Source organism: Castor canadensis, chromosome 16 (assembly GCF_047511655.1).
Source record: "Castor canadensis chromosome 16, mCasCan1.hap1v2, whole genome shotgun sequence".
In the NCBI taxonomy this organism is placed as follows: Eukaryota; Metazoa; Chordata; class Mammalia; order Rodentia; family Castoridae; genus Castor; species Castor canadensis.
In genome coordinates this window covers 18,145,663-18,172,239 of record NC_133401.1, presented here as the reverse complement: position 1 = coordinate 18,172,239, position 26,577 = coordinate 18,145,663, and the positions used below count along the sequence as shown (strand labels likewise).

The 26,577-nt window shown below is 51.9% G+C and overlaps 1 protein-coding gene and 1 non-coding gene across 3 annotated transcripts in view; one reads left to right on the top strand and one right to left on the bottom strand.

The window, feature by feature from the left end:
- Positions 1–26,577, bottom strand: part of Bicra (BRD4 interacting chromatin remodeling complex associated protein) — a 65,226-nt gene that overhangs the window by 8,573 nt on the left and 30,076 nt on the right. The window contains exons 2-7 of one of the 2 annotated variants that reach the window (XM_074057835.1): positions 19,225–19,325; positions 16,983–17,028; positions 16,844–16,886; positions 14,356–14,421; positions 9,815–11,770; positions 9,104–9,280 (exon numbers count right to left, since the gene is read on the bottom strand). In XM_074057835.1, the coding sequence (XP_073913936.1) occupies positions 9,104–9,280; positions 9,815–11,770; positions 14,356–14,421; positions 16,844–16,886; positions 16,983–17,023 (2,283 nt within the window). In that variant the 5' untranslated portion in view covers positions 17,024–17,028; positions 19,225–19,325. The remainder of the gene's footprint in view (positions 1–9,103; positions 9,281–9,814; positions 11,771–14,355; positions 14,422–16,843; positions 16,887–16,982; positions 17,029–19,224; positions 19,326–26,577) is intronic. The other variant, XM_074057836.1, reaches the window with a different exon arrangement.
- Positions 25,996–26,067, top strand: Trnaa-agc (transfer RNA alanine (anticodon AGC)). Its single transcript has one exon. It is a non-coding gene; the product is annotated as a tRNA-Ala (tRNA).

Genomic DNA, 26,577 nt, shown 5'->3' with positions numbered 1-26,577 from the left:
GATTAGACCCCACCCTGACCACCCTTCCCTCATCCTTCTCAGCTCCCTCCTCACCCCGCCTACCCCTACCCCATCTCCCCCACATTTCTCTGCCCTCTCATTTTCCCTCTCCTGCCCCACTGCACCCCTTCTGTTCCCCCAGATGAAGGCGAGCTCTGCAGGGTTTGGAGGTGGCAGCAGCGGAGGAAGCAGCGGTGGGGACAGCTTGGGGGACACCACCTGTAGTCCAGCAAGAGGTAGGAGGCCAGGAGACAGCAGCGCAGCAGCAGGGAAGGGGCAGAGGAGCAGCGCTAGCTGCAGCCCTGCAGCCACTGTACAGCCAAGGCAAGGCAGAGGCTGAGCTGTGCACCAGGCATGGGGCTGATGGCCAGGAGACCCAGGGAGGGGAGGACAAGGAGAGCAACTGGGGGCCCCAACCACACCGGTTCACAGCACGCAGGGTGGGGGTCCTGGACACTGGCAGATGAGTCTTGGGCCTCTTCTACAGGTCTGGGCCAGTGACCGTGGCTGCAATCCTACCCAGTGTGTGTGCCTGACCTAGGCGGGACCCTGTACAAATTCTGCAAGGAGCACAGGGACCTCCCCTAAGCAGGTCTCCACTGGAGTGCCTCACTCCTCTGCACTGTCTTCCTAAGAATCATCACCACAGCCACTGTGCAACCAGTGAGCGCCAGCTGTGCACCCAACACAGGGCTGGCACCCTGACTGATGGAAGCCACATGGCCACGCACCAACCTGAGAAATCTCTCCAGAGGCTTGAGCACAGAGATGACACTGGACCAATTTCACACAAGGACAGAGACTGGGGATGGGGGGTGGGGTATGTCCAGCCAGGGTGGACTGAGCTGGGATTAAAGTGCTCACAGTGCTCCCTGCATCCACGCACTTAGTGATCTCTCAGCAAAGTCTCAAGTCTGACTGTGGAGAGGACCTAGGACCCCAGCAGCTTGAGGTCCTGCCCAAGGCCCCCACAAAGCTGCCACACTCCACAGCTGAGCATCTGTCTAGGGCTCCCACGTAGGCTGCCACAGTGTCACTAGCTTGTGACTCCAAGTCTGGGACCCTCCCAGCATCCCTTCCAAACATGGCCCTGAATAACCTCTGACAATTAAATAATCAAACACAAGCAAAATAATGCAATCAAACAATCAACCTAGAGGTCCCTAGGCTTAACCACCTCTAATGCAAGGTCTGAGGGGCAGCCTGGGCTCCCCAGTGTGGCTCATGGGACTGTCCCCTGGACAACCCTCCAGAGGGCTTTGGTCAGGATCTTGGATCTGGCAATATTTGTCCAGAAATCTGACACTAACCATTCAGAAGGGATGCTGGGGTGTGTGTGTGGGGGGGTATGGGCATCTGACCCCACGAACCTGCAGAGGGCTGGGTCAGTGTCCTCAATATTTTTGACCTTGCAATCTTTTTGGAAAGAATAAGCTGTATTTTACTTTTAAATTTTTGAGAAGAGAAGAAAGGGTTGGGGATGTAACTTAGTGGTAGAGAGTCTGGTTAGCATGCATGAGGCCCTGGGTTTGATCCTCAGCACTGGGGGTAAAAAAAAAAAAAGGAAGTCAGAGAGAGAAAGAAAGAAAAAGAAAAGAAAACAAAGAACATTCAGGCACTTGCTCACAGGGATATATACTGGGAAGCATTTACAATAGGACAAGTGGGGGCTGGATGCTAGTGGCTCACACCTGTAATACTAGCTATTTTGGAGGCTAAGTGAGATCGGAAGGATTGAGGTTCGAGGCCAGTCAGGGCAAATACTTCAAGAGACCTCATCTCCAAAATAACCAGATCAAAACTGACTGGAGGTGTGGCTCACGCGGTAATGCACCTGCTTTGCAAGAATGAAACCCTAAGGAGATCAAGGTGAGGGTATATGGTTGATGAACTTCATATACCTAATGAAACAGAACAAAGAAACCTCTTGCATTGCTTCACATGGGGCAGGGAGGAGGTTGAGGGGGAGAGACTATGGGGGTGATGTAACTAATGTACAATATAAGCCTAATCAGAATTGTCACTATGAATCCCTCCCTACATAATGAATATATCCTAATAAAAATTTCATAAAAAGAAAAGTGAAGCCCTGAGTTCAAACCCCAGTCCAACACACATCCACCAAAAAAAAAAAAAAAAAAAAGAGAAAAAAGAAAAGCAGGAACAACACAGAGAGCCAACAGCGCTGCCTAAGGAGAAGCAGCCCACTCACACCGCCCTCAACAGTGTTCCAGGGGCTCAGCGAATGGCCACACAGTGGTGCCAGAGAGCTAAGGAGGTAAGAGGACCCCACATTTGATGGCTGAGCAACTGGTGAGCTGTGTTATATCTATCAGGCACTTGTTACATGACAGTACTGGGTCCCTGCTAACTTTGATAAGAGGGTGATGGTTAAATAAGAGATGTTCCTGTTCCCCAGTGTTGAAACACTGCACTAAAACATTGCAACTAAAAAGGCATAAGGCCTGCAAATTAGTATCAAGTGATTCAGAGGAAAACATGTATCTGTAAGTGTAAAGCAAATGTTGCAAAAGGCTTACAATGAATGAATAAGTATGGCATGGTGGCCAGTCCCCAAGGATCCCTGCTATTCAGTCCCTACCCACGCTGTACCAGGACTCATTTTTTTGACCAATGGAATTCAGTAGATGTGATCACATATCTTTTGCAAGATTATAAAAAAGACAGAACCTCCTATTCTGGGTCCTACCTTCCGTTTCTCCCTCTCTTTTATATTTTGAGACAAGGTCTCACTGTGTTGCCTCAGCCTCTGAGTGCTGGGATTACAGGTATGTACCACCACACTTGGCTCTCTCACTCTTTTTATGGGATCATTTGTCACTTTGGTATGCTGTGACCTATCCTTTGGAGAGGCCCACACAGGGAGAACCACACAGGGAGGCCAACAGCCAGGAGTAAGATAGGAAGCAGATTCTCCTTGTGTGTCTGCTGTACTGGTTGCCATCTTGACCATAGCCTGATGGGTGACCCTGACCAGAACCACACAGCTAAGCTCCTTCCAGTTTTCTGATCTCAAACTGAGACTCATTCATGTTTCTTGTTTTCAGCTGCTTAGCCAGTTTGTTTGTTCTGGTGCTGGGGATGGAACCCAGGGCCTCACTGCATACTGCACACATGCCACTGAGCTTCACCTCCAGCCCAAGCTGCTAAATTTTCGGGGTAATTTATTACATAGCAATACATAACTGATACATGTAGTTAAAGAGTAACAAATTCCCAGGAGTTCTTTGTTCTAATCCTGAGATTTTTCTATACTTAAAAGCTTAAGTATACCAACAAGTTAAAAAAATATTTTTCACTCTTATGAACCTAGCTTGGTGTGGTGGTGCACACCTATATTCCCAACACTTGGGAAGTTGATGCAGGAAGATTGTGAGTTCGAAGCCAGTGAGAGCTACATAGCAAGATCCTACCTCTAAAAAGAAACAAATAAATAATAACAACAATGAATCCATGCAAACATGGCTAGGAATGTAGCTCAGTGGTGCTGTGCTTCCTTGGCCTGTGCAAGACCCTGGAGTTTGAATTCAGGGCCTTTTGCTTGCTAGGCAGGCATTCTACCACTCGAGCCACTCCACCAGCCCTTTTTTGGGATGGGTTTTTTTGAGATGAGGTCTCACGAGCTATTTTGTTGGCCTTGAGCCTTGATCTTCCTGATCTCTGCCTACCAAGTGGCTAGGATTACAGGCATCAGCCACTGTGTATGGAGGAAATATCTGTAATTTGGAACACAGACAAAGCCCCTCTTTGTCATATGTAAAGAGCCACTAGAAATCGCTAAGAATAACTAGTGGAAAAGGGGACAAGACTATGACCAGACAGCACATAGAAAAGGAAACACGAAAGACTTAAGAAAGTCACATTTAAAGTGTTTTAGGGAGAGGGGCTGGGGGCGTGGCTCGAGTGGAAGAGCACCTGCCTACCAAGCATGAAGCCCTGAGTTCAAACCCTAGTAACAATAAAGGGGAGGAAAAAAGTACTCTAGAACACCAAATCTTAATGCATCATACTAGGAAGAAGCCATATATGCCTTACCCTTACCCACAGGGCTCTAATGGGACAATTTGCTACAGTAACTCCAGAGCCCTGCAAGTCAGTGGGAACTATGCAGACTGAGCAAAAGCCACCCACACATGGGGGGACACAACAGGTCAGTGAGGTGTTTCCTGTGGCTCCGTGTGGAGGGCAGAGCCTGGACATGCCCAGTGACAGCGTGACATCTAACACCCCATCAGCGGGGGTCCTTCCATACAGAAGAAACCTTCAGCACTGCAGTGGGAGAACGATGGCCCCTCCCCGGGCCGCACGGTGTACAGGTTTCTGGGAACCGACTGCAGTACTGTAAAGCAGTAGTGCACATGCATGAAGAGCCAGAAGGAAGTGCAAAGATAACCGACTGACTGTCTGCGGGGCACGCAGCCAGCAAGGGAATAGTGGGCTGAGAATGTAAGGCAGGGCTGGTGGGACACTTTCCCTGTACACACACACGTACCCCCGGCCCCATCTTTTTTTTTTTTGGTGGGACTGGGGTTTGAACTCAGGGCCTTGCATTTGCTAGGAAGATGCTCTACTGCTTGAGCCACGCCCCCAGGCTTTTTGCTCTAATTATTTTGAGGACAGGGCCTCAAATTAATGCCCACTCTGGCCTGGACCACGATCCTACTTACATTCCTGTGTAGCTGCGGTGACAGGCGTACACCGTCACGCCCATATTTTTTTAATCGGTTTTTTTTAATTGGTCTCAAGAACTTTTTGCCCAAGCTGGCTTTGAACTGTTATACTACAGATCTCTGCCTCCCCAAGTAGCTAGGATTGCAGGAGTGAACCCCCAAGCCTGGTTCCCAGTCTCAATTTTTTTGTTTACTTGTTTGTTTTATCTAAGACAGGGTTACACTATATAGTTCAGGCTGGCCTTGAACTCTCCACCCTCCTGCTTCAGTTTCCAAAGAGCTGGGATTATAGGCATGAACCACCACACTCAACTCACAATTGTTTATAAAAACTATCACTTGCCTAGTAGTCATGAGGTCCTGAGTTCAATCCTTAGTACTACCCAGAACTAACTAACTAACTAAATAAAATCCTGAGTGTCTGCCAAGAAATTTCAAGATATTCACTTCACACACAATCAGAGAGGAGGGGAGGGATAATGTTCTTCAGCCTGGCACCCCCACCCCAGGGCTAACCTGCTGTCAGCAGAGCTGTGGGAAGAAGCCCTCGGGCAGGAGAGGGCACCTGGGTTGGCACTCTCCATGGAAGGTATAGAAAGCTCCTACCTCAGACTCTGCAATTCTATTTCTAGAAACTTGTCCCGCAGTTACATTCAGTGGATGCCAGGATCTCTCTCCCTGTTTGCTGACCATGACAGGGAAACCACATTAAGTGGTCGTGATTGGGGGAGGGTGTAAATAAATAAACCCCTGGATATCCAGACAGGGGCCCTACAGATTGCAGGTTCCATACCCTGGGTCTCAACTAGCCACAGTTAGAAAGAAACAGACATATATGTGTACTGAACATATACGGACTGCTTTTTCTTGTCATCATTCCCTAAACAATACAGTCTAACCAGATTTACTGAGAGTTTACCTCGTATGAGGCATCATAGGTCATCTAGAGCTGATTTAGAGTTTACAGGAGGATTTACAATATGCAAAGACTTGAGTCTCCAATATGTGCTGTGTGTGTGTGTCCTGGAACCAATCACCTGGGGATACACAGAGATGACTACAGAATCAAACAGTAAAGAGCCGGTGCCAGTGGCTCACTTCTGCAATCCTAGCCATTCAGGAGCAGAGATCAGGAGGATTGTGGTTTGAAGCTAGCTGAGCAAAGAGTTTGTGAGACCCCAACACAAAATCCCCAACACAAAAAAAGGCTGGGCTGCTGGCGGAGTGGTTCAAGTGGTAGAGAACCTGCCTAGCAAATGTGAAACCCTGAGTTCAAACCCCACTACTGCCAAAAAAAAAAAAAAAAAATCATGACCAACAAAAAAGGGCTAGCAGAATGGCTCAAGTGGTAGAGTGCCTGCCTAGCAAGCATGAGTCCCTGAGCTCAAACACTGGTAGCACAAACAACAACAGGAGGTGGATGTGGTGGTGCACGCCTGTAATCCCAGCACTTGGGGGGCAGTGAGCGCCTTTCTCAGAAAACCATCACCACCACCACAAAAAGAAAGAAAGAAAGCTGGGCACCAGTGGCTCACACCTATAATTCTAGCTACTCAGGAGGCAGAGATCAGTAGGGTCACAGTTCAAAGCCAGCCCCGGCAAATAGTTTGCAAGAACCTATCTTGAAAAATCCCATCACAAAAACAGGACTGGTGGAGTAGCTCAAGGTGTAGGCCCTGAGTTCAAGCCCCAGTACCATAAAAAGAAAGAAAGAACACAGGAAACAGAAGAGAGTACTTCACGCATGCCACCAACAAGTACTAGCTGGTCACTTTTGTTCCAGTGACCCATATTACTTATGCATATCTGGTAGTGGCATAAAATGGAATTCTCACCCAGGTGGTGGGAAAGACAAGCCTGAATGGCAATGCTCCAAGACGTATGGTCAAATAAGCAAAGTCACATTCACAGCCACACAGAGGAAACGTGCACGTGTGCGTGCTGTCAATCTGTCTGGGTTGAGTTCAGAGGTCTGACAGCAAGGGGTTCCTCCAGATGCCTAGATGTGGTTCTCAAGCTGGGCGATTCAGCCCAGGGGACACTGGGATGACCACCAAACCACACAGCCATTCATTCATCCATCCACTTGTTCACCCAACAAACACAAGAACCTGTGTCACACCAGGCCCTGCGGTACCACCAAGGGCCGCCCCCTGTGCTAGCTCAAGCTGGCCCATGCACCCTGACCTTCTGTCTCCAAGGTAGTCCCCAGCATCACTGCCATCACTGGGAACAGGTCTGATCACTGCATGTGCCCTGTGTGGGAGGTGGCCTTACTCCCATTTCTCAGATAGGTATGGAAGCCATGACCCCAAGAGCCTGACAATGCAGAGTCAGGACTCACGCCCAGGCCAGCCTATCTCAAGACCTCAGCTGTCCTGCAATGAGTGCCAGGCTTTAAACCCAGGCTCTGCCACTTATAGCTGGGCAGCCCTAGGCAAGCTACTTCCCCTCTCTTTGCCCATTTCCTCACCTGGAAATGGGCGTGGCTGGGAGGTTTAGGTGAAAGAAAGGCTGGAAAGTGCTTGGGCCAGCACTGAAACACCAGAAGTGCTCCGGCTGGTGGAGTAGTTGTCACTCACACCTTCAATCCACAATCAAATCCAAACAGTATCTGAACTCTTCACTTCTCTCCAGTGTCACTACCACTGGCCTCTGAGCCACTGCCACCTTACCCTAGAGGTCTACCTCAGTCAACTCATGTTCTCCACCAAACCAGTTTCCAATGGCAGCCACAGGGAGCATAGAAATCAAGTAACCAGTGGCCTCGCTGGCATTATCCACTGATTTCTGACCTGAACTCCCCACTGTGGCCCATGAGGTACCACAGTAGACTTCTCCAGCCCTATATCCTATCTGGTCTTCTTTCCATCCCCTAGAAATCCTAAGCTCATCTCAGCCCCAGGACCTTTGCACATGCCATGTGTTCCATCAACCTCAGAAGGCTCCCGTACCATTCTGCTGCCTACAAGTTTATTCTCTCCTCTTCCTCAGCTGAAATGCTTCTCCCCACCCCCTACAGAATTTTCTGTCCACACTCCCCATGTGGGCACCTGTGCTGTACTCAGTCATACTTTGTCACCTTAAGTGGACCCATGTCTCCTCCGCCTGGACTTCTCTGTAATTTACTCAGAGAAAGCACACAGCAAAAGAAATATAAAGGCTAAACCAATTTATACTCCACAGAGGGCAACTTGGTAAGAGCTGTCAAAAACATAAATACATACACCTTCACACCCAGCAATTCCGTTTTTTCTTTGCCGGGTCTGGGATTTGAACTCAGGTCTTCACACTTGCAAGGCAGGTGCTCTACTGCTTGAGGCATGCCTACAGTTCATTTTGCTCTGGTTATTTTGAGAGGTGGGGTGTCTCACGAATTATTTGCCTGGGCTGGCATTTGAACCATGATCCTCTGGATCTCAGCCTCCTAAACTAGGATTATAAGCATGAGCCACTGCTGCCTGCCTGGGAATTTCCTTTTGAGGAACATATCTACTACAAAACAATGGACATACAAAGTTGTTCTCTTGGGCTGGCAGAGAGGCTCAAGTGGTAAAAGTACCTGCTTAGCAAGCATGAGGCCCTGAGTTCAAACCCCGGTACTGCCAAAAAAAAAAAAAAAGTTCTCTATAGCCTTGTTCATAATAGGTGAAGGTCAGGAGTGACTTAAAAGCCCAACAATGAGAACTGGCGAAAGAAACAACACATGGCCAGGTGTGGTGGTGCACATTGTAATCCAAGCTACATGGGAGGTGTAGGTAGGAGGATCAAGGTCTGAGGTTGGGCCCAGGCAAAAGTGTGAGACCCTAAGTAAAAAAAATAACTAAAGCAAAGAAAATGATGGGGGTATGGCTCAAGTGGTAGAGAGCTTGAGGTCCTGAGTTCAAACCCCAATACTGCCAATAAATAAATAAATAAATAATAAGCAGCACATCCACAGAATGGGATACTACACAGTTGTATAAGGAACAAAGAACTGTATCTGAGACCAAGTTTAAATGATCAAAGCATCTTCTATTGTTTTTTGGAACACGGGAAGCAGAGTCCACACACGGTTTCGCTGTCTGCACAGAAAGGCACCGTAAGAAGTGGCCTCTGCAGATCGAGGGAGAGGGGCTCTTCGCTATATGCTTTCAGTAACCTCTGAAACGCTATCTGATGCGCTACTTACTCAGTAGGGAGAATGGTAACTTCAGGACTACTGCATTTCTGGTCCTGCTGTCTTTTGTACACCTGCCTACAGTGTGGGCTCCCCCAGGGTTGGCCCTGGTCTCAGGTGACCTTCAGGAAGTGTGGGGGTGGGAGACAAAGGAGAGCGCGAGACAGAGCAGGCAGGGCAGAGCGAGGAGGAGCGTAGGGAGGAGGGCCGAGGCTGGGTCTAGCTGAGCGCAGAGGCTGCTGGGGTTGACTACCTGGGGGGCCAGAGCCGGGGAGGCCTGGCTGTCGGGGGCCTGAGGGCCGAGGCCAGCTCCTTTGGCGGTGGGGTTGGCCAGGGCTGGGTCTTGGGCGGGAGGCGGGGCGCTGACTATGACCGAGGCAGGCACGGAGAGGTGAGGGGCCTCTGTGGAGAGGGGCTGCTGGTTCCTCTCCTGCAACAGGTGGCCGCACAGGGTCAGAAAGCTCCCAGGGACCCTGGCCTTCCACCCGAGACTGCCATTCCTGAGGCTCCAGAGAAGGGGTGCTGGGCAGCCGGGGGCCTGGGATGGCTGGGCATGGAGGCCAGGGAGCCTGTGACCTGGGGACCTCAGTCCACTCTGAGCTGCCAGCCCATCTTCAGCTCTACATGCTCTCCCTCTCTGCCACCTGTCAGTCCATTTGTCCATTCCTCCGTGTCTTGCCCACTCCCTCACTGAGACCCCTCACTTGTCTGTCATTTGGTGAACAAATCCCCTCTCCTGCCTGTCAACCCTTCTTCTTGTCTATCTGTCACTTAGCCAGTCCTGTCCTTTGTCTGTCTGTCAACCACCCTGCCAACTCGGCTGGGTCCCTCTCTCCCTCGGGGCCTGCCTATCCCCAACGGCCTGTGCCATCTTGGAGATGCTGTCCCTAACCATGAGACTCTGCTGGCTGCTGTGGCCATCTGGCTGGCATCGGCTTTGCCCCTCCCACCCCAGCGCAGGTACCTGGGGCAGGAACATCTGCAGAGAGTCCTGAGTGAGGATGGCTGTGGCAGCTGCAGAGGACGGCTGTCCCAGGACGATCTTCTCTGGGCTGGATGCCAGGCCTGGGCTGGGCTGTGGGGTGGTGGCCTGAGGCAGGGTGGCGGCCTGTGGGGTGACAGCCTGCTGCGCCTGTGGCTGCTGAAGGCCCAAAGGCAGCGGTGTGCTGACCGCAGCGGGTACCGGGGGGGCGGGCTGCACCGTGAGGACAGAGGTGGCTTCCCCAGTGGTGGCGGTGGGGGTGGCCGGCTGCACCAGTCCATCGGGGGTGTTGAGCATGGCTACGGCACTGGGGGGCAGAGTGACACCCTGGAGGACAGTGGTGGCAGCGGGGCCAGTGGGGGCCGGCTGGCTCTGCGTGGGCAGGCTGCCAGCGGCCAGTGACACAGGCATCTGGAAGAGGGCTGGCTGGCCGACCTGGATGGGGGCAGCCGAGAGGATGTGGGCCGTGCTGTGGGCCCCCGAGTGAGGGGCCAGCACAGGGCCCAGGCTGAGTGGGCCGGCTAGGTTCTGGTTGGTGAGGATGGGGTTGGCAATGAGCTGTCCGCCTGCGTGGGGAGCTGTGGCTGTCAGGATTGGGCCGCCCACATTGGCGGGCAGGGCGGAGAGCGGCTGGGGGAGCTGCACGGCGGCAGGCGTGCCGGGCAGCAGGAACTGGTTCTGGCCAGGAAGCACGTGCTGGGCAGGGATGACGATGCTGCTGCCTTGGTTGAGAAGGTGGACGCTCATGGGCTTGCTCAGGGCCCCGGGGGGCTGCGGTGGGGCAGCTCCTGCGCTGGTGACCGGGGGCTGCTTGAACACGTTGGCCTGCAGGGCTGGTGCTGGGAAGCCTGACAGCACCACGTTCTGGCCTGCCTTGCCGGCCGCCATGAAAGTCAGGTTCTGGGGGGCCTTGGGCTGCTGCGGGAGGGCCCCCGGCTCGCCCTGGATGGTGAGCGTGGCACCCGCAGGGGCAAACGGCTTGGGTGTCAGCTGGTAGAGCTTGGGAGGCAGCACGCCGGCCGGCTTGGGCTGGATGGGCGTGGGTGTGCGGTGCAGGATGACGTTGGGCGCTGGCACCAGTGATGACGCGCCAAGGCCTGGGGCCACTGCCAGTGGCTGTCCTGAGGCTGCCCCGCCAGCTGCTGCTGTGGCGGCCCCTGCCCCGGCAAACACAGAGTTCCCATTGAGTGTGGTGGCCACTGCGGCCGGGAGGCTCTTCTGGATGACCAGGCCGGCCCCCTGGGGGGACACGCCAGCTGATGCCAGGGTCACTGGTTCTGAGGGGCCAGCTGCTGAGGCCAGGTAGCCACTGACAGGCACCTGCTTGGCCAGGAGCTGGGAGGTGGGTGGGTTGAGTGCCATGACTGGCTGGCCCACCACCTGGATGGGTGCCAGGCCCAGTGTGGCTGCCGTTGCGCCCCCAGGACTGCCATTGGGTAGGCTCTGGAGGCCAGGGATGGGCTGCAGGGTCACATTGCCCAGGCCCACAGGCTGCAGAAAGGGCTGGACACTCAGGGCCTTGTTGACCACGTCCTGGGGTGGCACCAGGGCCTGATGTGCCAGCACGGTGGGTGGTGCCTGCAGTCCCAGCAGGTCAGCACTGCCCGGGAAAAGAGCCTGGGGTCCTGTGGCCACAGCAGCCGCCCCGGCAGCACCTGCTGGACCAGCCCCACCATCCGCAGGCTGCAGGGTAGGCAGCTGGAAGGGGCCCAGGTCCAGCTCAGCCTCAGCCTCCAGCGTCTGCTCTGTGATGTTGGCCTCTTGGAGGCTTTGCTGGAGGATGTCGCAGGGCTGGTCAGCGCTTCCACCACCCCCGCCGCTGCCTCCCGTGGCGGGTGAACCCAGGATGTCATCTTCCAGGAAGTCCAGGTCCACGCTGGGGGCTGGCTGGCTGGGCTCTGGGCTCAGGTGGTTGCCGGAAGCTTCCTGCACATGGAGCTGGAGGCCAGAAAAGAAGGGAGGGCAAGAGTGAGATTAGAAAGGGCACAGGGGAGTCCAGACAGCCATGTTCAAAGAAAGGACACTCTGTCAGGAAGTGGCTGCATCACACTGCAGCTCAGCCAGAGTGGGTGGTGCCACCTTAATCTGACCTCATTTTCCCCATCTGTACCCATCCATAGAAGACAATAAAAATCATGGTTTTGGTTTTCCTTTTTTTTTGAGATGGTTTCACTATATAGAGCAGGCTGGCTTCCAGTTTAACATCCTCTTGCCTCCACCTCCCAAGTGCTGAGATTACAGGTATGCACCACCATACATGACATAAAAAATAATGTGTTTTGGCTGGGGGGCATGGCTCCAGTGGTAGAACACCTGCTTAGCAAGCACGAGGCCCTAAGTTCAACCCCCAGTATTCTCCCCAAAGTAATTTCTTAAATTCTTGTAGAAAAGCCCAATACTTATTTGTGATTCCAAAACCCCTAAAAGCTCTGAAAACCAACAGTGTCTTCATAACTCTTATGGCAGCAATCCTGCTCCAATGCTCTTGGCGAAACACATCTCTGTGTCATTGTTCTTCCCTAAATTCAGCCACAAAACATGTTTTGAGCATAGTGGCACACATCTTTAATCCCAGCTACTCGGGATTAAAGAGAATTGCTGTCCAAGGCCAGACCGAGCAAAGTTAAACTGAGACCTTACCTAAAAAACAAACTAAAAGCAAAAATGACTAGAGGCATGGCTCAAGTGCTAGAGAGCTACATGAGGACCTGAGTTCAATCCCCAGTACCAGAAAACAAAAGACAAGTGTGTGGTGACATGCATGATACGTGAGACACATCACATTTCCCTTCTGAATTTGAAAAATTCAGAGTTCTGCAACATGCCTGGCCCTAAAATGCCAATAAAAGTCCCAGGTTGGTCCAGCTGCTGGTGGCTCACATCTGTAATCCTAGCTACTTGGGAGGCTGAGATGGAGAGATGGTGGTCCCAAGCCAACCCAGGCAAAAATATTTGCAAGACTCTATCTAAAAGTAATAAAGCTGGGCATGGTGGAGCTTGCCTGTCATCCCAGCAATGATAGGAAGAGAAAAATAGGAGGACTGCAGTCCAGTCAGAACTGGGAAAAAAGTGAGATCCTGTCTCCAAAATAAACACAGCAAAAAGGTCTGGAGTATGGCTCAAGTGGTAGCACGCCTGCCTCACAAGTGCGAAGCCCTGAGTTCAAATCCAAGTACTGAAAAAAAAAAATTCCAGGTTGGGTCAAAGACCACAGTATAGCGGCTACTGCCATCTAGTAGTCTCGTGCCAACCTTGCTGTGAGTTCCTCCCTCCTCACTGCTTTCCATGCAGCCTGTACAGCGATGTACAGCAATCAACGATGCGTACAGATAAAACAGGCAGGTGTGACCAAAGCTCCACCAGCAACACTTATGCCTGTGGCATGTCATCACCAGGAAGCTCTAACCAGACAAAGTCTGGAAACCTGTAGTCTGAAAGATTCCAGTTAATTGACTACAGGGTTTACTGCAGTTCCCAGCAGGCACTCAGGAACCCCACTGTCATTGTTATCGTCACCCATGTTATAAGCAGCAGCCCAGTGAAGCAGTGCTGCTTCCTTCCTCATCCCCAGACAGGGAGGTAAGAGGAAGGGAGGTATGGCACAAAGCAGCTTGGCTCGGTCCTCAACAGAGGACCAGGCAGGCCACAGTGCCCCTCAGTTCTTAACTGCCACTGTACAACCAACCCGCTCCTAGGACAGGTGTGAAACCAACAGCAAGTATGGGAAGTGCTTAAGCCCAAAGGGGGTACTTATGAGAAAGAAAAAAATGACAGCCATGATAAGACTAATGATCACAAGGCTGGGCATGGTGGTACCTGCCTGTAATCCCAGCACTTGGAAAGCTGAGGCAGGAGGATTTTGAGTTCAAGGCCAGTCTGGGTTACATAGTGAGTCTCTGTCTCGAATAAAACAACAACAAAAAACCCAAAATGATCACAAAATAAAAATATAGGGTCATTACTAAGTCTATAAATGACACCTAAGTGACACGACATATCACTGTTAGGTTTTTTAAATTAATCACGTACATTATGGAAGATGGGCTACTTGGAATACAGTATTAGAGTTGATGTAAGAGCTACATGAAAATTACCACACAGACCTGGCGTACATAAGAGCTCAGAGAATGGCAGTTACAATGACGTCAGGGAAGAGGGGGCAGAAGGGGGAAAGGGGAGGCCGGTGACGTGGGTGCTCGATGCTCTCCACCTTCATTCTCCAGGTGGAGACAGGTCTGCAGGTGAGGAGACCCCCGGCTACCCCCTAGCATGGCTGAGCCGGGAGCTGGACCCCTGGGCTCCCCCACCCACTGCCCCAAGAGGAGCACCCCACCCACCCCGTGAGCCCTGTGGCCAGCATCTGCCTGAGCTCCCCAGACCACTAAGACTGGCTGATCCCACCTTCGCCACTGCCCTTGCCTATGGAAGCCTCCAGGCCGAGTGGCCCCTCTGTCATTGGGCCTCCTCCCGTTCCCTGCCCCACCCTGGGGCCATGCAGATTACTAGGGGCCACACTCACTCACCCCAGGACCTTCGTAGAAGGCACTTTGGGCCTCCACGGGGGCATCCAGGAGGTCATCACTGTCCAGCTGCAACAAGACCCGTCCCACCCAAGGTCAAAGGTCAGCAGGGCAGGCCCCAGCTCTAGAGCAGAAACCAATTTAGAGTTACTCTAGATAAAAAGATGAGTGATACGATAGGGGTGATGGCGATACAGGAAGCTGTGCCCCAGAAAAAGTCTCCAGAGACAGCAGCCAGTGGCATGAACAAGGACCCCCCGCCCCCCCAATCAAGGACAGCTCCCTGGCCTGGCCTCTGATGGCCCCCAGATGTATTTACACTGAATTCATGGCTCCTGCCTTGATGCTACACCAAGCTGTGCCCTTCCTTGAGCCCTCAGTCTCAGTCTTCAGGGCCATCACAAGCCACCCATTGCCACCACCCCCTTTCACCAAGTCACTCTCTTCTCTATGCAGTTCCAGTACCCAACATGCCATGGTGTGCCCACCCCTGGAGGGCTGGGACATGCTGTGACTCCCGGGCATCTTGGAGAAGAACCTGGCACCACACGTAAGTGCCCAGGGTACATCTGTCCATGACTGAGGACAATTCTCTCAGCTGGAGGCCTCTCCAGGACCCCAGCTTGTACATTCACAGCTCCACTGGACTTTCTGGAATCTGCCCCAAACCCCACCTCAAGAGACCAGAACCATAGTCCACTTGGTCGCTCAGGCTGAAATCTAGCAGTCATTCGTGTTCATTTGCTCCCTCCACAGCTGAGCCACTAGCAGGTCTGGCTGATTTTACCTCCCACACAGGTCCCAAGCCCAGGACCTTACAAACCCACTCCACCACTGCACTGTGGCCTAGGCTACCATCTCATCACACCTGCCTGCCACCACAGACTATTTGATACTTCTTCCAAGAGATGGACCTCACTAGGCATGGTGGCACACACTATAATTCCAGCACTCAGGAGGCTGAGGGCTGAGGCTCAAGGATTGCAAGTTCTAGGTCAGCCTGGGCTGCAAAGCGAGACCCTGTCTCAAAAAAAAAAAAAAAAAACAAAAGCGGAGCTCTACCCCCCTCCCTCCAAGTGCGGGTTGAACTTAGCAACTCCTTTCTGGTGGACACGTGTGATGTGTGACTTTGGAGACTAGGTCATAAAAGACCCTGAGGCCTCCTCCTGAGGACACCTGAGCAGTGCCACAGACAGGCCCATGTGGTGAGGAACTAGGGCTTCCTGCCCACAGCCACAGGAAGGAGCTGTGGAGGAAGCCCATCTGCTGGCCCTGGACAGGTCCTCAGATGACCAAAGCCCCATCAACATCTCCACTGAGATGTCATAAGCATTCCTGAGCCAGAACCACCCAGCTGAGCAAGTCCCAGATTCCTGACCTCACAAATTGCCAGAGCCTAGCAGATGTCTGAAGTCACTCGGGCAGGGTAGCCCATTACTTGGTGATGGACAAGTGAATACAACACTTAGGGCTCACAGATCTCACTCTTCCCCTGTGCAAACTGAATGTGCCATTCTTCTGTTTAATAACCCTTGAGAGCTGCTATCACATTCAGAGTAAAAATCAAAACCACAGCCAGGTGCTGGTGGTTTACATCTGTAATCCTAGCTACTTGGGAGGCTGAGATCAGGAGGATCATGGTTTAAGGCCAGCTTTCGCAAACAGTGAGACCTCGTCTCAACCAAGAGATGGGAGTGGTGGTGTGCACCTGTCATCCCGAGCTATACAGGATGCTGAGATCGGGAAGATCATGGGTTCAGGCAGTCAGGGCAAAAAACTTTGCAATAACCAACTCAATGGGAAAAAAGCTGGGCGTCACAGAGCCTGTCTGTCATCCCAGTGATGACAGGCAATCCCAAAACAGGAGGTTCATGGTCCAGGCTAATCTGGACAAAAAGTGAGACCCTATCTCCAAATAACCAGAGCACAAAGGGCTGGAGGCATGGCTCAAGAGGCAGTATTCCTGTCTAGTAAGCATGAAGCCCTGAGTTCAAACCCCAGTAGTGTAAAAAACAAATAAGCAAACCAACAAACCACTCTAGCAAGGTCTTCTAGGCCTGCATAACTGAGTGATTTCTGTCCTACCGGTCCCACCTCCTATTAGTTTCTGTCAGTTTGACCCCACCAGCCTTCTTTCTGTTTTAAATGTGTCACATTCTTCCTCCTGCTAGGAGCACTGTGGCCACATCCAATGTCACCTCCTTAGAGCAATCTCTCTGACCACACTGGCTAAAGGAGGCCTTTTAAACCTCTTGTTATCATTTTAACTACACTCTGCATGGTGCTTTCTCCACTACGGCCTTCACGAGTGACTGCCTTCCTTGCTCACCGAGGAGTTGTCTGTGGTGTGAGGACAGGGATTCACCATCTCTTTTGCCCACCAACATAACCCCAGTGCCTGGCATACAGAAAGGACAGGAGCGTTCTGCCATGTCTGCTGTCAATTCACAGCCCTCTCCCCAGGAATGCCCCTCCCTGTCCCAGGTCTTACCTTGTCGGATCCATGCAAGAAGTCGTTGAGGGCCTGAGGGTCACTGAAAAAGAGAGAGGGGGAGAGCTGAGGAGGTGAGCTGGGAGAATGGGGGAGGGGTCTTAGAGATGGGGGTGGGGGTGGGGAGCCCATTACTCACCAAATCACGTCTAGTAAGCATCTCCCATCCTCATCATCCATCGCCACTGGATGGGGTGGGGTCGGGAAGAGGGCGAGGGAGACAAGGTTAGACTGTGGCAGTTTGCCTGGCCCCCTCCCTTCAGGGGAGCCCCATGGTGGGGCCAGAGTTTCTGTTCCCTTGAGACCATGGGACAGGTGGGGGTGAAGATCACCTCCCAGGTGCCCCCAGCAGAAACTCCTGACCAGAGGGGGACAGCTTCCTTTCCCTCCTTTCCTCACGCCCCAGCACCCACCGTCCCCAGCACCTGTTGATACGGTGATGATGCTATCAGCCCAGACTAAGTGAGTCCTCACAGAGTCCCCTGGAGGGCTGCACCCCCACTCTACAGATGAGGGGCCAGAGTCACCAAAACTCCTACTCTCTGTCTCCCAGCAAGCAGGTGGCAGAGCCTGGCCTCAAACCCGGGGAGTCCAGATCTTGAGCGTATGCTCTATGACACCCCACTGTCCTGTTCCCTGAACATAGGGCCTGGCCTAAGGTATGGTAGGGGATCTGTCCTACATATGAGTGGGTAAAGGACGGAGGGAGGGAGGGAGGGAGGGAGGGAGAAGCCTTGAGTCCAGGGTCCCAGGTGCCCTGTGAAGACCCACATGGCGAGGTTCTCAAGCGAGGGAGGGGTGGTGGGGGAAGTGAGGCAGGAGGAAGGGAGGAGGACCAAGAGGCTGGGCACTGGAGCAGAGACGTCCCCTGCTGTCAGAATGATGAGGATGAGGAGGGCTAACGTTTGTTGAGCGCTTGCCTTGTGCTGGCACTATGAGCGCTTCACAAAGGTTAGCTTGTTCAGCTGGGAGAAGGATCGGAGCCCTAGTTCACACCCAAGGTGAGTGCACTCACCCATTCGCCCTCCCATGTCCAGCCTTCCAAATCAGCAACCATCTCTCCAAAGCATTCTACCATCCACCCACTCCATCAACATCCCTCCGACCTGCGGAAGGGTCAGCCAACCTCCCTCCATCCTGCCAAACATCCATCTTTCTTAATGTCTGTCCCTCCACCCATCCTTCTGCACATTCATCTACCCCCCTATTGTTCCCTGCTTCCATCCACCTATCTCTCCAAACTTTAGACAACCATATCTTTCCCTTCATTCAAGCACCCAGATGGAGAATCCCGCCATGCACTCATCCTTCCACGGTCTTCTACCTGCTCCGAGGAGAACACAACCCCTGCATGGTGGGAACTCACAGCTCAGGACCACAGAGTCTGCATCCTCTCTTGTGTGTGTGTGTGTCTGGGCATCCTGAGCCTTGCTGAGAGGGGGTCGTTGGTCATATATGCGTCATCTTGTGTGTGCCCTAACAGGTTCCCAGCCCCTCAGATGAATGTACCTAACAGTGACCTCCTCATCGCCACCTGGAGCCCAGCCTCAGTCTCTGTGAGGCACAGAGGCATCTGGGACAGAGACAGGGAAGGCGGGGGTGGCTTCTCCAGACAGCTGACGAAAGCCAAAGGACCCTCTGGATAGAACCATGCGTGCATGAGATGTATCACATCCTGCTCCCAGGGCCACAGATGCCCCTCCAACCTCACAGCACAGATATGCACCCCCAGGGCCATGTGCCTTTTCTTCCATTTTGACGTACTACGGCTTGAATCCAGGGCCTTACACTTGCTAGGCAAGTGCTCTACCACTTGAGTTACACTCCCAGACCTTTCGTTTGTGTTTTGCTTTTTTCAGACAATGTCTCACTAACTTTGCACACGCTGACCTTGAACTCAAGATCCTGCAGCCTCTGCCTCTCAAGCAGTTGGGATTACAGAGATGCGCCATCACACCCAGACACACACCTTTGCGTCCCCTTACACAGCTGGCCCGGGATGGTTCCAGAGAGGCCCCTCCTGAGCTTTCACTGCATGGGAGGTGAACACAGACTCTCCCTTGTCCCTGCCAAGTCCCCAGCTCTGCTTCCTTCTCCCTGTGTCTCCAGGCCTATGATCCCTGCCTTCTCCCAACCAGCTGTGGGCAGCCTGAAAAGGCTAGGATCTGGAGGAAGGGGGAAGTAGGAAGGGACAGCCTGCAAGCAGCTGGTGCAAGGCCAGGGAACAGCCTGAGTGAGCCAGGGGGTCCAGGCTGGAGAGGAAGAGCTGAAGGAGGTTACCAACCAGGCCACCCCCCACCAAGTTGGAACATCAGTGGGCCCGGAGGTGCACAGAGGACAGCCGCCCCTCTGGAAATGAGCTGGGATTTGTCCCTGGTTACCTGTGCTACAAACGAATCATGAAGGGAAGGAGGGGCTGTCCACTCCAGGTCTACACGGGTCCCCCGGCTGGGGACTTGGAGAGTGTCCTTTCGGGGGCCAGCTGTAGAGAGAATGAGAGAGACGGTGAGTGAGAAAGTCAATGAATAGGAAAAAGAGGTGCTCAGAGACAGAGGAGGTGCAGGGATATGGGGCGGGGCTGTGGGAGAAAGGGAAGGCCCCAGGAGAAGGGAGGAAGGATGGGAGGGGGAGGGTGGGAAAGGCAAGGTTAAAAGAGAAGTGAGGGCTCACACCTGTAATCCCAGCTGCTCCAGAGGCAGAGATTAGGAGGATTGAGATTTGAGGCTGGACAGGGCAAAAAGTAGTGAAACCTCATCTGGTCAACAAGCAGGGCATGTTGGTGTGCACCTGTCATCCTAGCTACATAGGAGGTGGAGGTAGGAGGATCACGGTCCGAGGTCAGCTCCAGCAAAAACGTGAGAACCGATCCAAAAGGTAACTAAAGCAAAAAAGGGCTGGGGGCATGGCTCAAGTGGTAGAGAGCCTGCCTAGCAAGTGTGAGGCCCTGAGTTCAAACCCCAGTACTACAAAAAAAAAAAAAAAACCAAGTATTTTGTGGCTAAAGTGAATAAAAATACAGCAAAAAGCCTATTAACCTTAGAGGAAAAAAAAAGTGAGAAAGCAGGACAAATACAAGTTTAAAGTCACACAAAGTGACGCTATACATTACCATGCACACGAGGCCTGTGGTATGCACAGATGACATCACTTATTGGCACGAGTCCAATCAACTATAGCCAGTCCTTGTTACTCAGGGCAGTTATGTCCTACTAGGTGGCTATGACACTGAATTAGCAAACATGGAGCCACTGCTCCAGGGGAAATCCAAGGAGGCTAATGCAAGCCCCTGTCACAACTCTGTCACCAACCAATCTGTACATCATCTTGGTTTCTGCATGCTTATGTTTAAACACCCCCTGATTTTGTATACAGCAAACCCTTAGTATCCTCAGGTAGTATCCTCGGGTAGATGGTTCCAAGACTGCCATGGAGGAAAACCGCACATGCTTAGATGCACAGAGCACACAGTACTCTAAGATTACTCAAGGTAGGAGCCAGTGGTTCCAGCTTTCAATCCAAACTACTTGCTGAGATCAGGAGAATCAAGGTTCAAGGCCAGTCCAGGAAAATAGTTCTTGAGACCCCCATCTTCAAAATAACCAAAGTGAGATGGACTAGAAGAGTAGTTCAAGTGGTAGAGTGCCTGCCTAGCAAGCATGAGGCCCTGAGTTAAAACCCCAGCACCTCGAAAAAAAAAAGGATAAAAGAACAATTAGGGCTGGGTGTCAGTGGCTTGCACCTGTAATCCTAGGTACTTGAGTGGGTGAGATTGGGAGGATCAAAGTTTGAGGCCAGCCTGGACAAAGAGTTCAAGAGACCCCATCTCAACCAATAAACCAGGTGGTACGTACCGGTCATACCACCTGTCATTTCAGGTAGCAGGAAGCATAAACAGGAGGATCACGGTCCAGGTCTGCCAGGGGAACACAGGAGAGTCCTGATTCGAAAAATTAACTAAAGCAAAAAGACTAGAAGCATAGCTCAGGTGGTAATGTGCCTGTCTAGCAAATGCACACCCTGAGTTCAAACCCCACTACTGCCGAAACAATAAAACCCTAACATCGACTATTCTGTGCCTGATGACTTTGTTGCTTTGTTTACTGCCTCCTTCAGCCCCAGCAGGGCAGACTGTCCTACCAGTCCCACCTGGAGTGAGGGGCTGAGTGAGTCCTTGTGGATGAGTGAGTGCATGTGCAGAGGAAGTTAAACAAATCCCCTCACTCGTTCGAGGGGCCACCCAGTGAAAGGTGCACTGATTAAACACCTACTGTGTCCAGCATGGGGGCGAGCCGAGGCTGCCTTAAAGAGCAAATGCAGACCAGAGCCTTGGCCTTGGGAGAATGGCTGGGGGTTCGATATCAGGGATGGCTGGGGCCACCTGCTCCACATACTCCAAAGCTTTGGATGCTGAGACTGGGCTCGGGAAAGCAGTGTGCAGAGCTGCCAGCTCCAAACAGCCTAAAGCACTGCTGGGGAAAAGTGGCTCTATTATTTTTCTTTCTTTCTTTTCTTGCGGTATTAGGGATTGAGCCCAGGGCCTCCTGAACAGCAGGCAAGTGCTCTACCCCTTGAGTCATGCCCCCCCAAGTCCTTTTTTTTTTTTGTATTTTGTTTTTGAGATGAGGTCTCACTACCTTTGTCTGGGCTGGCCTCAAATTTGCAATCCTATCTCTGTCTCTCGAGTAGCTGGGATTACAGGTGGGCACACCACCCCCTGCTAAAAGCAGCCTCTTTTTTTCCCCACGGTACTGGGGTTTGAACTCAGGGCCTCGTGCTTGCTAGGCAGGTGCTCTACCACTCGAGCCATTCCTCCAGCCCCTAAAAAGTAGCCTCTTAATAATCTGCCATCCTTCATTTCCAGTGGGTCTGCTGCTACAGAAAAATCGTAGTCCACCAGCCTGGCATGTGACTTGAGTGACATTGGAAGGGATACATCATGTCCCTTTGAACAGGCATTCCATGATTCACTGAGTCCTAGGACACAGTGGACACATGGATAAAGTCACAGACAACCCACAAAAAGAACATTCATGATAGGGAGATGAGTGTCAGTCACTGTAAGCCGCTGAGACTCCAGGACGTTAAAAAAAAAAAAAAAAGGAAAAAGAAAAAGGAAAGGGCTGGGGGTGTGGCTCAAGTGGTAGAGCGCTTGCCTAGTATATGTGAGGGCTCGGGGTTCCATCCCCAGCACAGAAAAAGGAAAAAAATAAAGCAAGATTCCAAAGCAGAATTTCTTGGTACAGCGCTTGCCTACCAAGTGCAGGGTCCTGAGTTCAAAACCCCAGGACCATATACACATGTAAAAGGCTTGGGGCTCACCTGTTACTACATCTCCTCCCAGCTAAAGCTGACTGATATACCATAAAGCCCACACAGTCTGAGCATGCCCTGGCTATCAGGCCCGCACCCACTAATCCCACCACGAGCAAGGAGCAATACTGACTCACACTTTACAGAAAACAGAGACTCAAGAGAGTGTGGAAAACTGACATCAGATCGCACCAGGGGCCAGAATTTGAACTCAGACCCTGGCATTATAAAGACCTCACTCTTCACCACCACGCTATAAAAAGCTAGAAAGGCTGGGCCTGGAAACCACAAGCAGATTGGGGTGACACGACAATGACAAAGCGTCCTTCCAGAAACGGTGTGAATTCCTTCCCCACTTGTAATGCAATCAGAGTTCTGCGCTGTCACCGAGTCACGCGGAGCCAAGTCGGCCTGGCAGGACACGGCAGCAAAGCCCCTGGGAGCTCCCAAGACCAGCTACTTGTCCCAGCCACTCTTCCCTTCCGTGCAAGTCATAAAGATGGCAGGGATGGCACCACGTCATCTGATGCTGGGAAGTGGGGACGGCAGGGGGAGCCCACCTGGCGCTTCTGCCAACACCCTTTCCTTGCCTCTCCTCCTTCCTGGCCCACAGAGGCTGGATGGGGCTCAAGTGACCACGTGCAAACTCCAGGACATCAGCTGTGGATCCCACCCTTGGAGGTTGTGAAATATTAGCAGGCTGTGACTGGGGATTTCTTCAAGTCACTGAACAGCATGGAGTAAGAACAGAAAATACTGCTGGGCGCTGATGGCTCACACCTGTAATCACAGCTGCTCAGGAGGCAGAGATCAGAAGAATCACAGTTCAAAGCCAGCCTGGGCACATAGTTTGTGAGACCCTATCTTGAAAAAAACCTATCACAAAACAGGACTGGTGGAGTGGCTCAAGTGGTAGAGCACCTACATAGCAAGTGTGAGGCCCTGAGTTCAAACCTCAGTGCTGCCAAGGAAAAAAAAAATCTGTCTTTTAAATTTCTTTTCTTTTTTAATTTACTTTAACTGCCCTTGGTCAAAACCGTGGGTAATAAATCCATGAATAAGGTGGGCTTACTTAATAGTGGGTGCAGTCTCTCAGTGTTGGGCTGTTTGTCATGCAGCAGAAGCTGCTGACTGATACAGCCCTCTCTGGGGACTCAGAAACGAGACTACACTCCAGACTCCTCTGTGGCCCCTTCCTCATGGTCACAGCCTGTTTGTCCCACCCCAAGTCATGCCACCTGGAATCCTGCAAAGACCGTCTTGGTATTTGGAGGTGCAGGGGCTGGGGGTGGTCCAGGTTCTACACTGCATGCTCTCAGTTGCCACCTCCAACCTCATCATCTCAGCACCAGGGTCAAGGTCCCATGGTACTTGCTCAGGGCTGGGCACTGTTCTATGTACTACATCTATGAGGGGCACCCTGTGAACCTTGTGCCCATCTCACAGATGGGGAAACTGAGGCACAAAAGTGTGGTTGATTTGCTCAAGGTCATCTGCCCATTCAGCACAAAGGATTTGAACGTACGCTAGTGGGAAGCACACAGTGGTACTGCCCCTCCCTCTCCTTCCCAGGCTACCTGTCAGGGGTGCACTTCCTGGAGAGCCTCATGGCCTCCCTTCCACCCAGTGGCCCATCCAGGTCTCCTCCCCTTGGGCAGCCCTAAAGCGCCCCACACAAGTCCATTTTCCACATGCCATGGCATCCTTCCTGCATGGTGTGTGGCCTCAACAGACCATGATGACTAGAAGCTTGGCTTTTTTTTTTTTTTTCAGTACTGGGGCTTGAAACTCAGGGTCTATACCTTGAACCACCCATGAGCCCTTTTTTGTGATGGGTACTGTCAAGGCAGGGTCTCACAAACTATTTGCCTGAGCTGGCTTCGAACTTTGATCCTCCTGATCTCTGCCTCCTGAGTAGCTAGGATTACAGGTGTGAGCCACCAGTGCCCAGCTTGTTTCGCTTTTTTTTGTTGGTGGTCGTGATACTGGGGTTTGAACTCATGCTTCCTAGGCAGGCACCCTGCCACTTAAGCCACACCCCCAGCCCTTCTTACTTTAGTTGTTTTTCAGACAGGGTCTTCCATTTATGCCTGGGACCAACCTGGACTGTGATTTTCCTGCCTACACTTCCCAAGAAGCTGGGATGACAGGTGTGAGGCAGCACATCCAGTTATTAGTTGAGATGGGATCTCACTAATTTTTTGACCAAACTGGCCTTAAACTGCAATCCTTCTGATCTCAGAGGATGGGATTATAGGTGTGAGTCACTGTGCCTGGTCCCACCTGGAAGGTTGTAAACTTGGGAATCTCTAAGCTGAGCTCCCTGGATTGTGATGCAGCTGGCAAAGACCACACATGGTTACATTCAGCACCATGCCCACTCGAGAGGACAAATCACAGCAAGGATGGGCCCTGCCCCTTTGCTACAACTTTCCTTTGTCAACCTCCTGTGCAGCAAACAGGGACTTGGGAAAATGCTCACATTTGGATAAAAAGGCAGAGACTCGCCTTGGGAAGAGCGCTTACCCAGATCCTTCCTCAGTTGGAGGATGATGACACAACAGGCACTCAGCAGCCATTTTTTGCTTCTGAAAGGAAGGTCAGAGAATCCCAGAGGAACAGCCTGTGGCCTGGCAATCTTCAACTGCCAAGCATCCCTGGAATGGCTCTCTGCAAGACGCCTCATTCCAGAAGATACTTAAAAGCCCAGATTACCTAAAGTTAAATGTATGCCAGCTCCCTGGCCCAACAATTCCACTCTAGAGAAGTGAAAACGTCCACATAAACAATTGCACAGAAATGTCCCAGGTCACCTGGCTCATAAATGCCCCACACCAGGCGGGGGTGCAGCTCAGTGGCAGAGTGCTTGCTGAGCATGTGCAAGGGCCTGGGTCTGTCCCCAGCACTGTGAGAAAAAAGAAAAAAAACCTAAAAAAGCACAGATTACAAATAAATGTTAGCGAATAGATGATCTGTAGACATGGCACACTCCAACAGTGAGGACTTGCCGAACACCGGAGTATCAGCCAAGATTACAGAGATGAGGTTTGAACTCAGGGCTTCGCACTTGCAAAGCAGGCACACCTTCTACTGCTTGAGCCACACCTCCAGTCTGTTTAGCTCTGGTTATTTTGAAGATGGGGTCCTGGGAACTATTTACCCAGGCTGCCCTTGAAGCTCCATCCTCCCAATGTCAGCCTCCCAAGTAGCTGGGATTACAGGGTTAGTCACTGGCGCTGGGCAGTACCTCATTTTTTGCGGTACTAGGGATGGAATCCAGGGCCTCATGCTGCTAGGCAGATGCTCCACAGTCCTGCAGCTAGCCTTCACCTGGTCAATTCGTCTGCAGGTACAATCCACATGACAAAAGGAATACACCTAGAGGTTTTACAATGTGCACAGTAACAAGGTACTGGAAACAGAACCCTAGGTTAAAGAGGAGAACACTGCTACTGTAAAAAAACAAAACAAAACAAAAACAACAGGGTGCACAGATGGCCAGAAAACACCTGGAAGGACACTCAAGTCCATCAATCATCATGGAAACACAAGGGGAAACCACAATGACGTGCGCACCGCATCTAGCAGTGGCTGAAAGCAGAAAGACAGACCCTACCCAGCGGCAAGTGAGGACAGAGAAAGGGGAATACTTATATGCTGCTGGTGTGAAATGAGACGGCGGTGATGGAAGCCCACCTAGCAGTTCCTCAAGAAGTTAGATGTACCCGGGCATGGTAGCACCCACCTGCAATCCCATGCACTCAGGAGGCAGAGGTAGGAGGATCACAGGCTGAGGTTGGTCTGGAGAAAAGCACGAGACTCTATTTGAAAAACAAAGGACTGGGGTGTGGCTCAGGTGGTAGAGCACCTGCCTAGCAAACAGGAGGCTCTGGGTTCAAACCCCAGTGCCACCAGAAAAAAAAAAGTCACATTTACAACAACCATATGTGCCAGCGATTCCACACCTAATACAGACCCAAGAGAAAGGCAAACCTCTGCCTACACAAAAACAGGTACCTAAACGTCCCCAGAAGCATAACTGAAAACCACCCAAACACCCATCAACACACAAATGAGCGCCCTGCCACGAGAAGGCAGGAGAGCTGCCACAGGGGTGGGCCACAAGGACACGCTGCTGGCTGTATCAAGCCACACAGGCCACGCAGCAATTAACACCACTGTTGTGATGCCAACCATGGGCAAATCCATCAAGACACAAAGGCGACAAGCAGCTGCCAGTAGGGAGTGAGCAGTTAGGAGCAGCTGCCCTCGGGCACAGGGGGTCTGTCTGGGGTAATGAAAGTGCTCTGCAATTCATTGTGGCCACGGATGCACACCTCTAAAACCACTCAACTGTGCACTGTACATGGGCAAATTTTATAGCATGTGAATTATATGTCAATAAACGTGCCATAAAAAAGAAC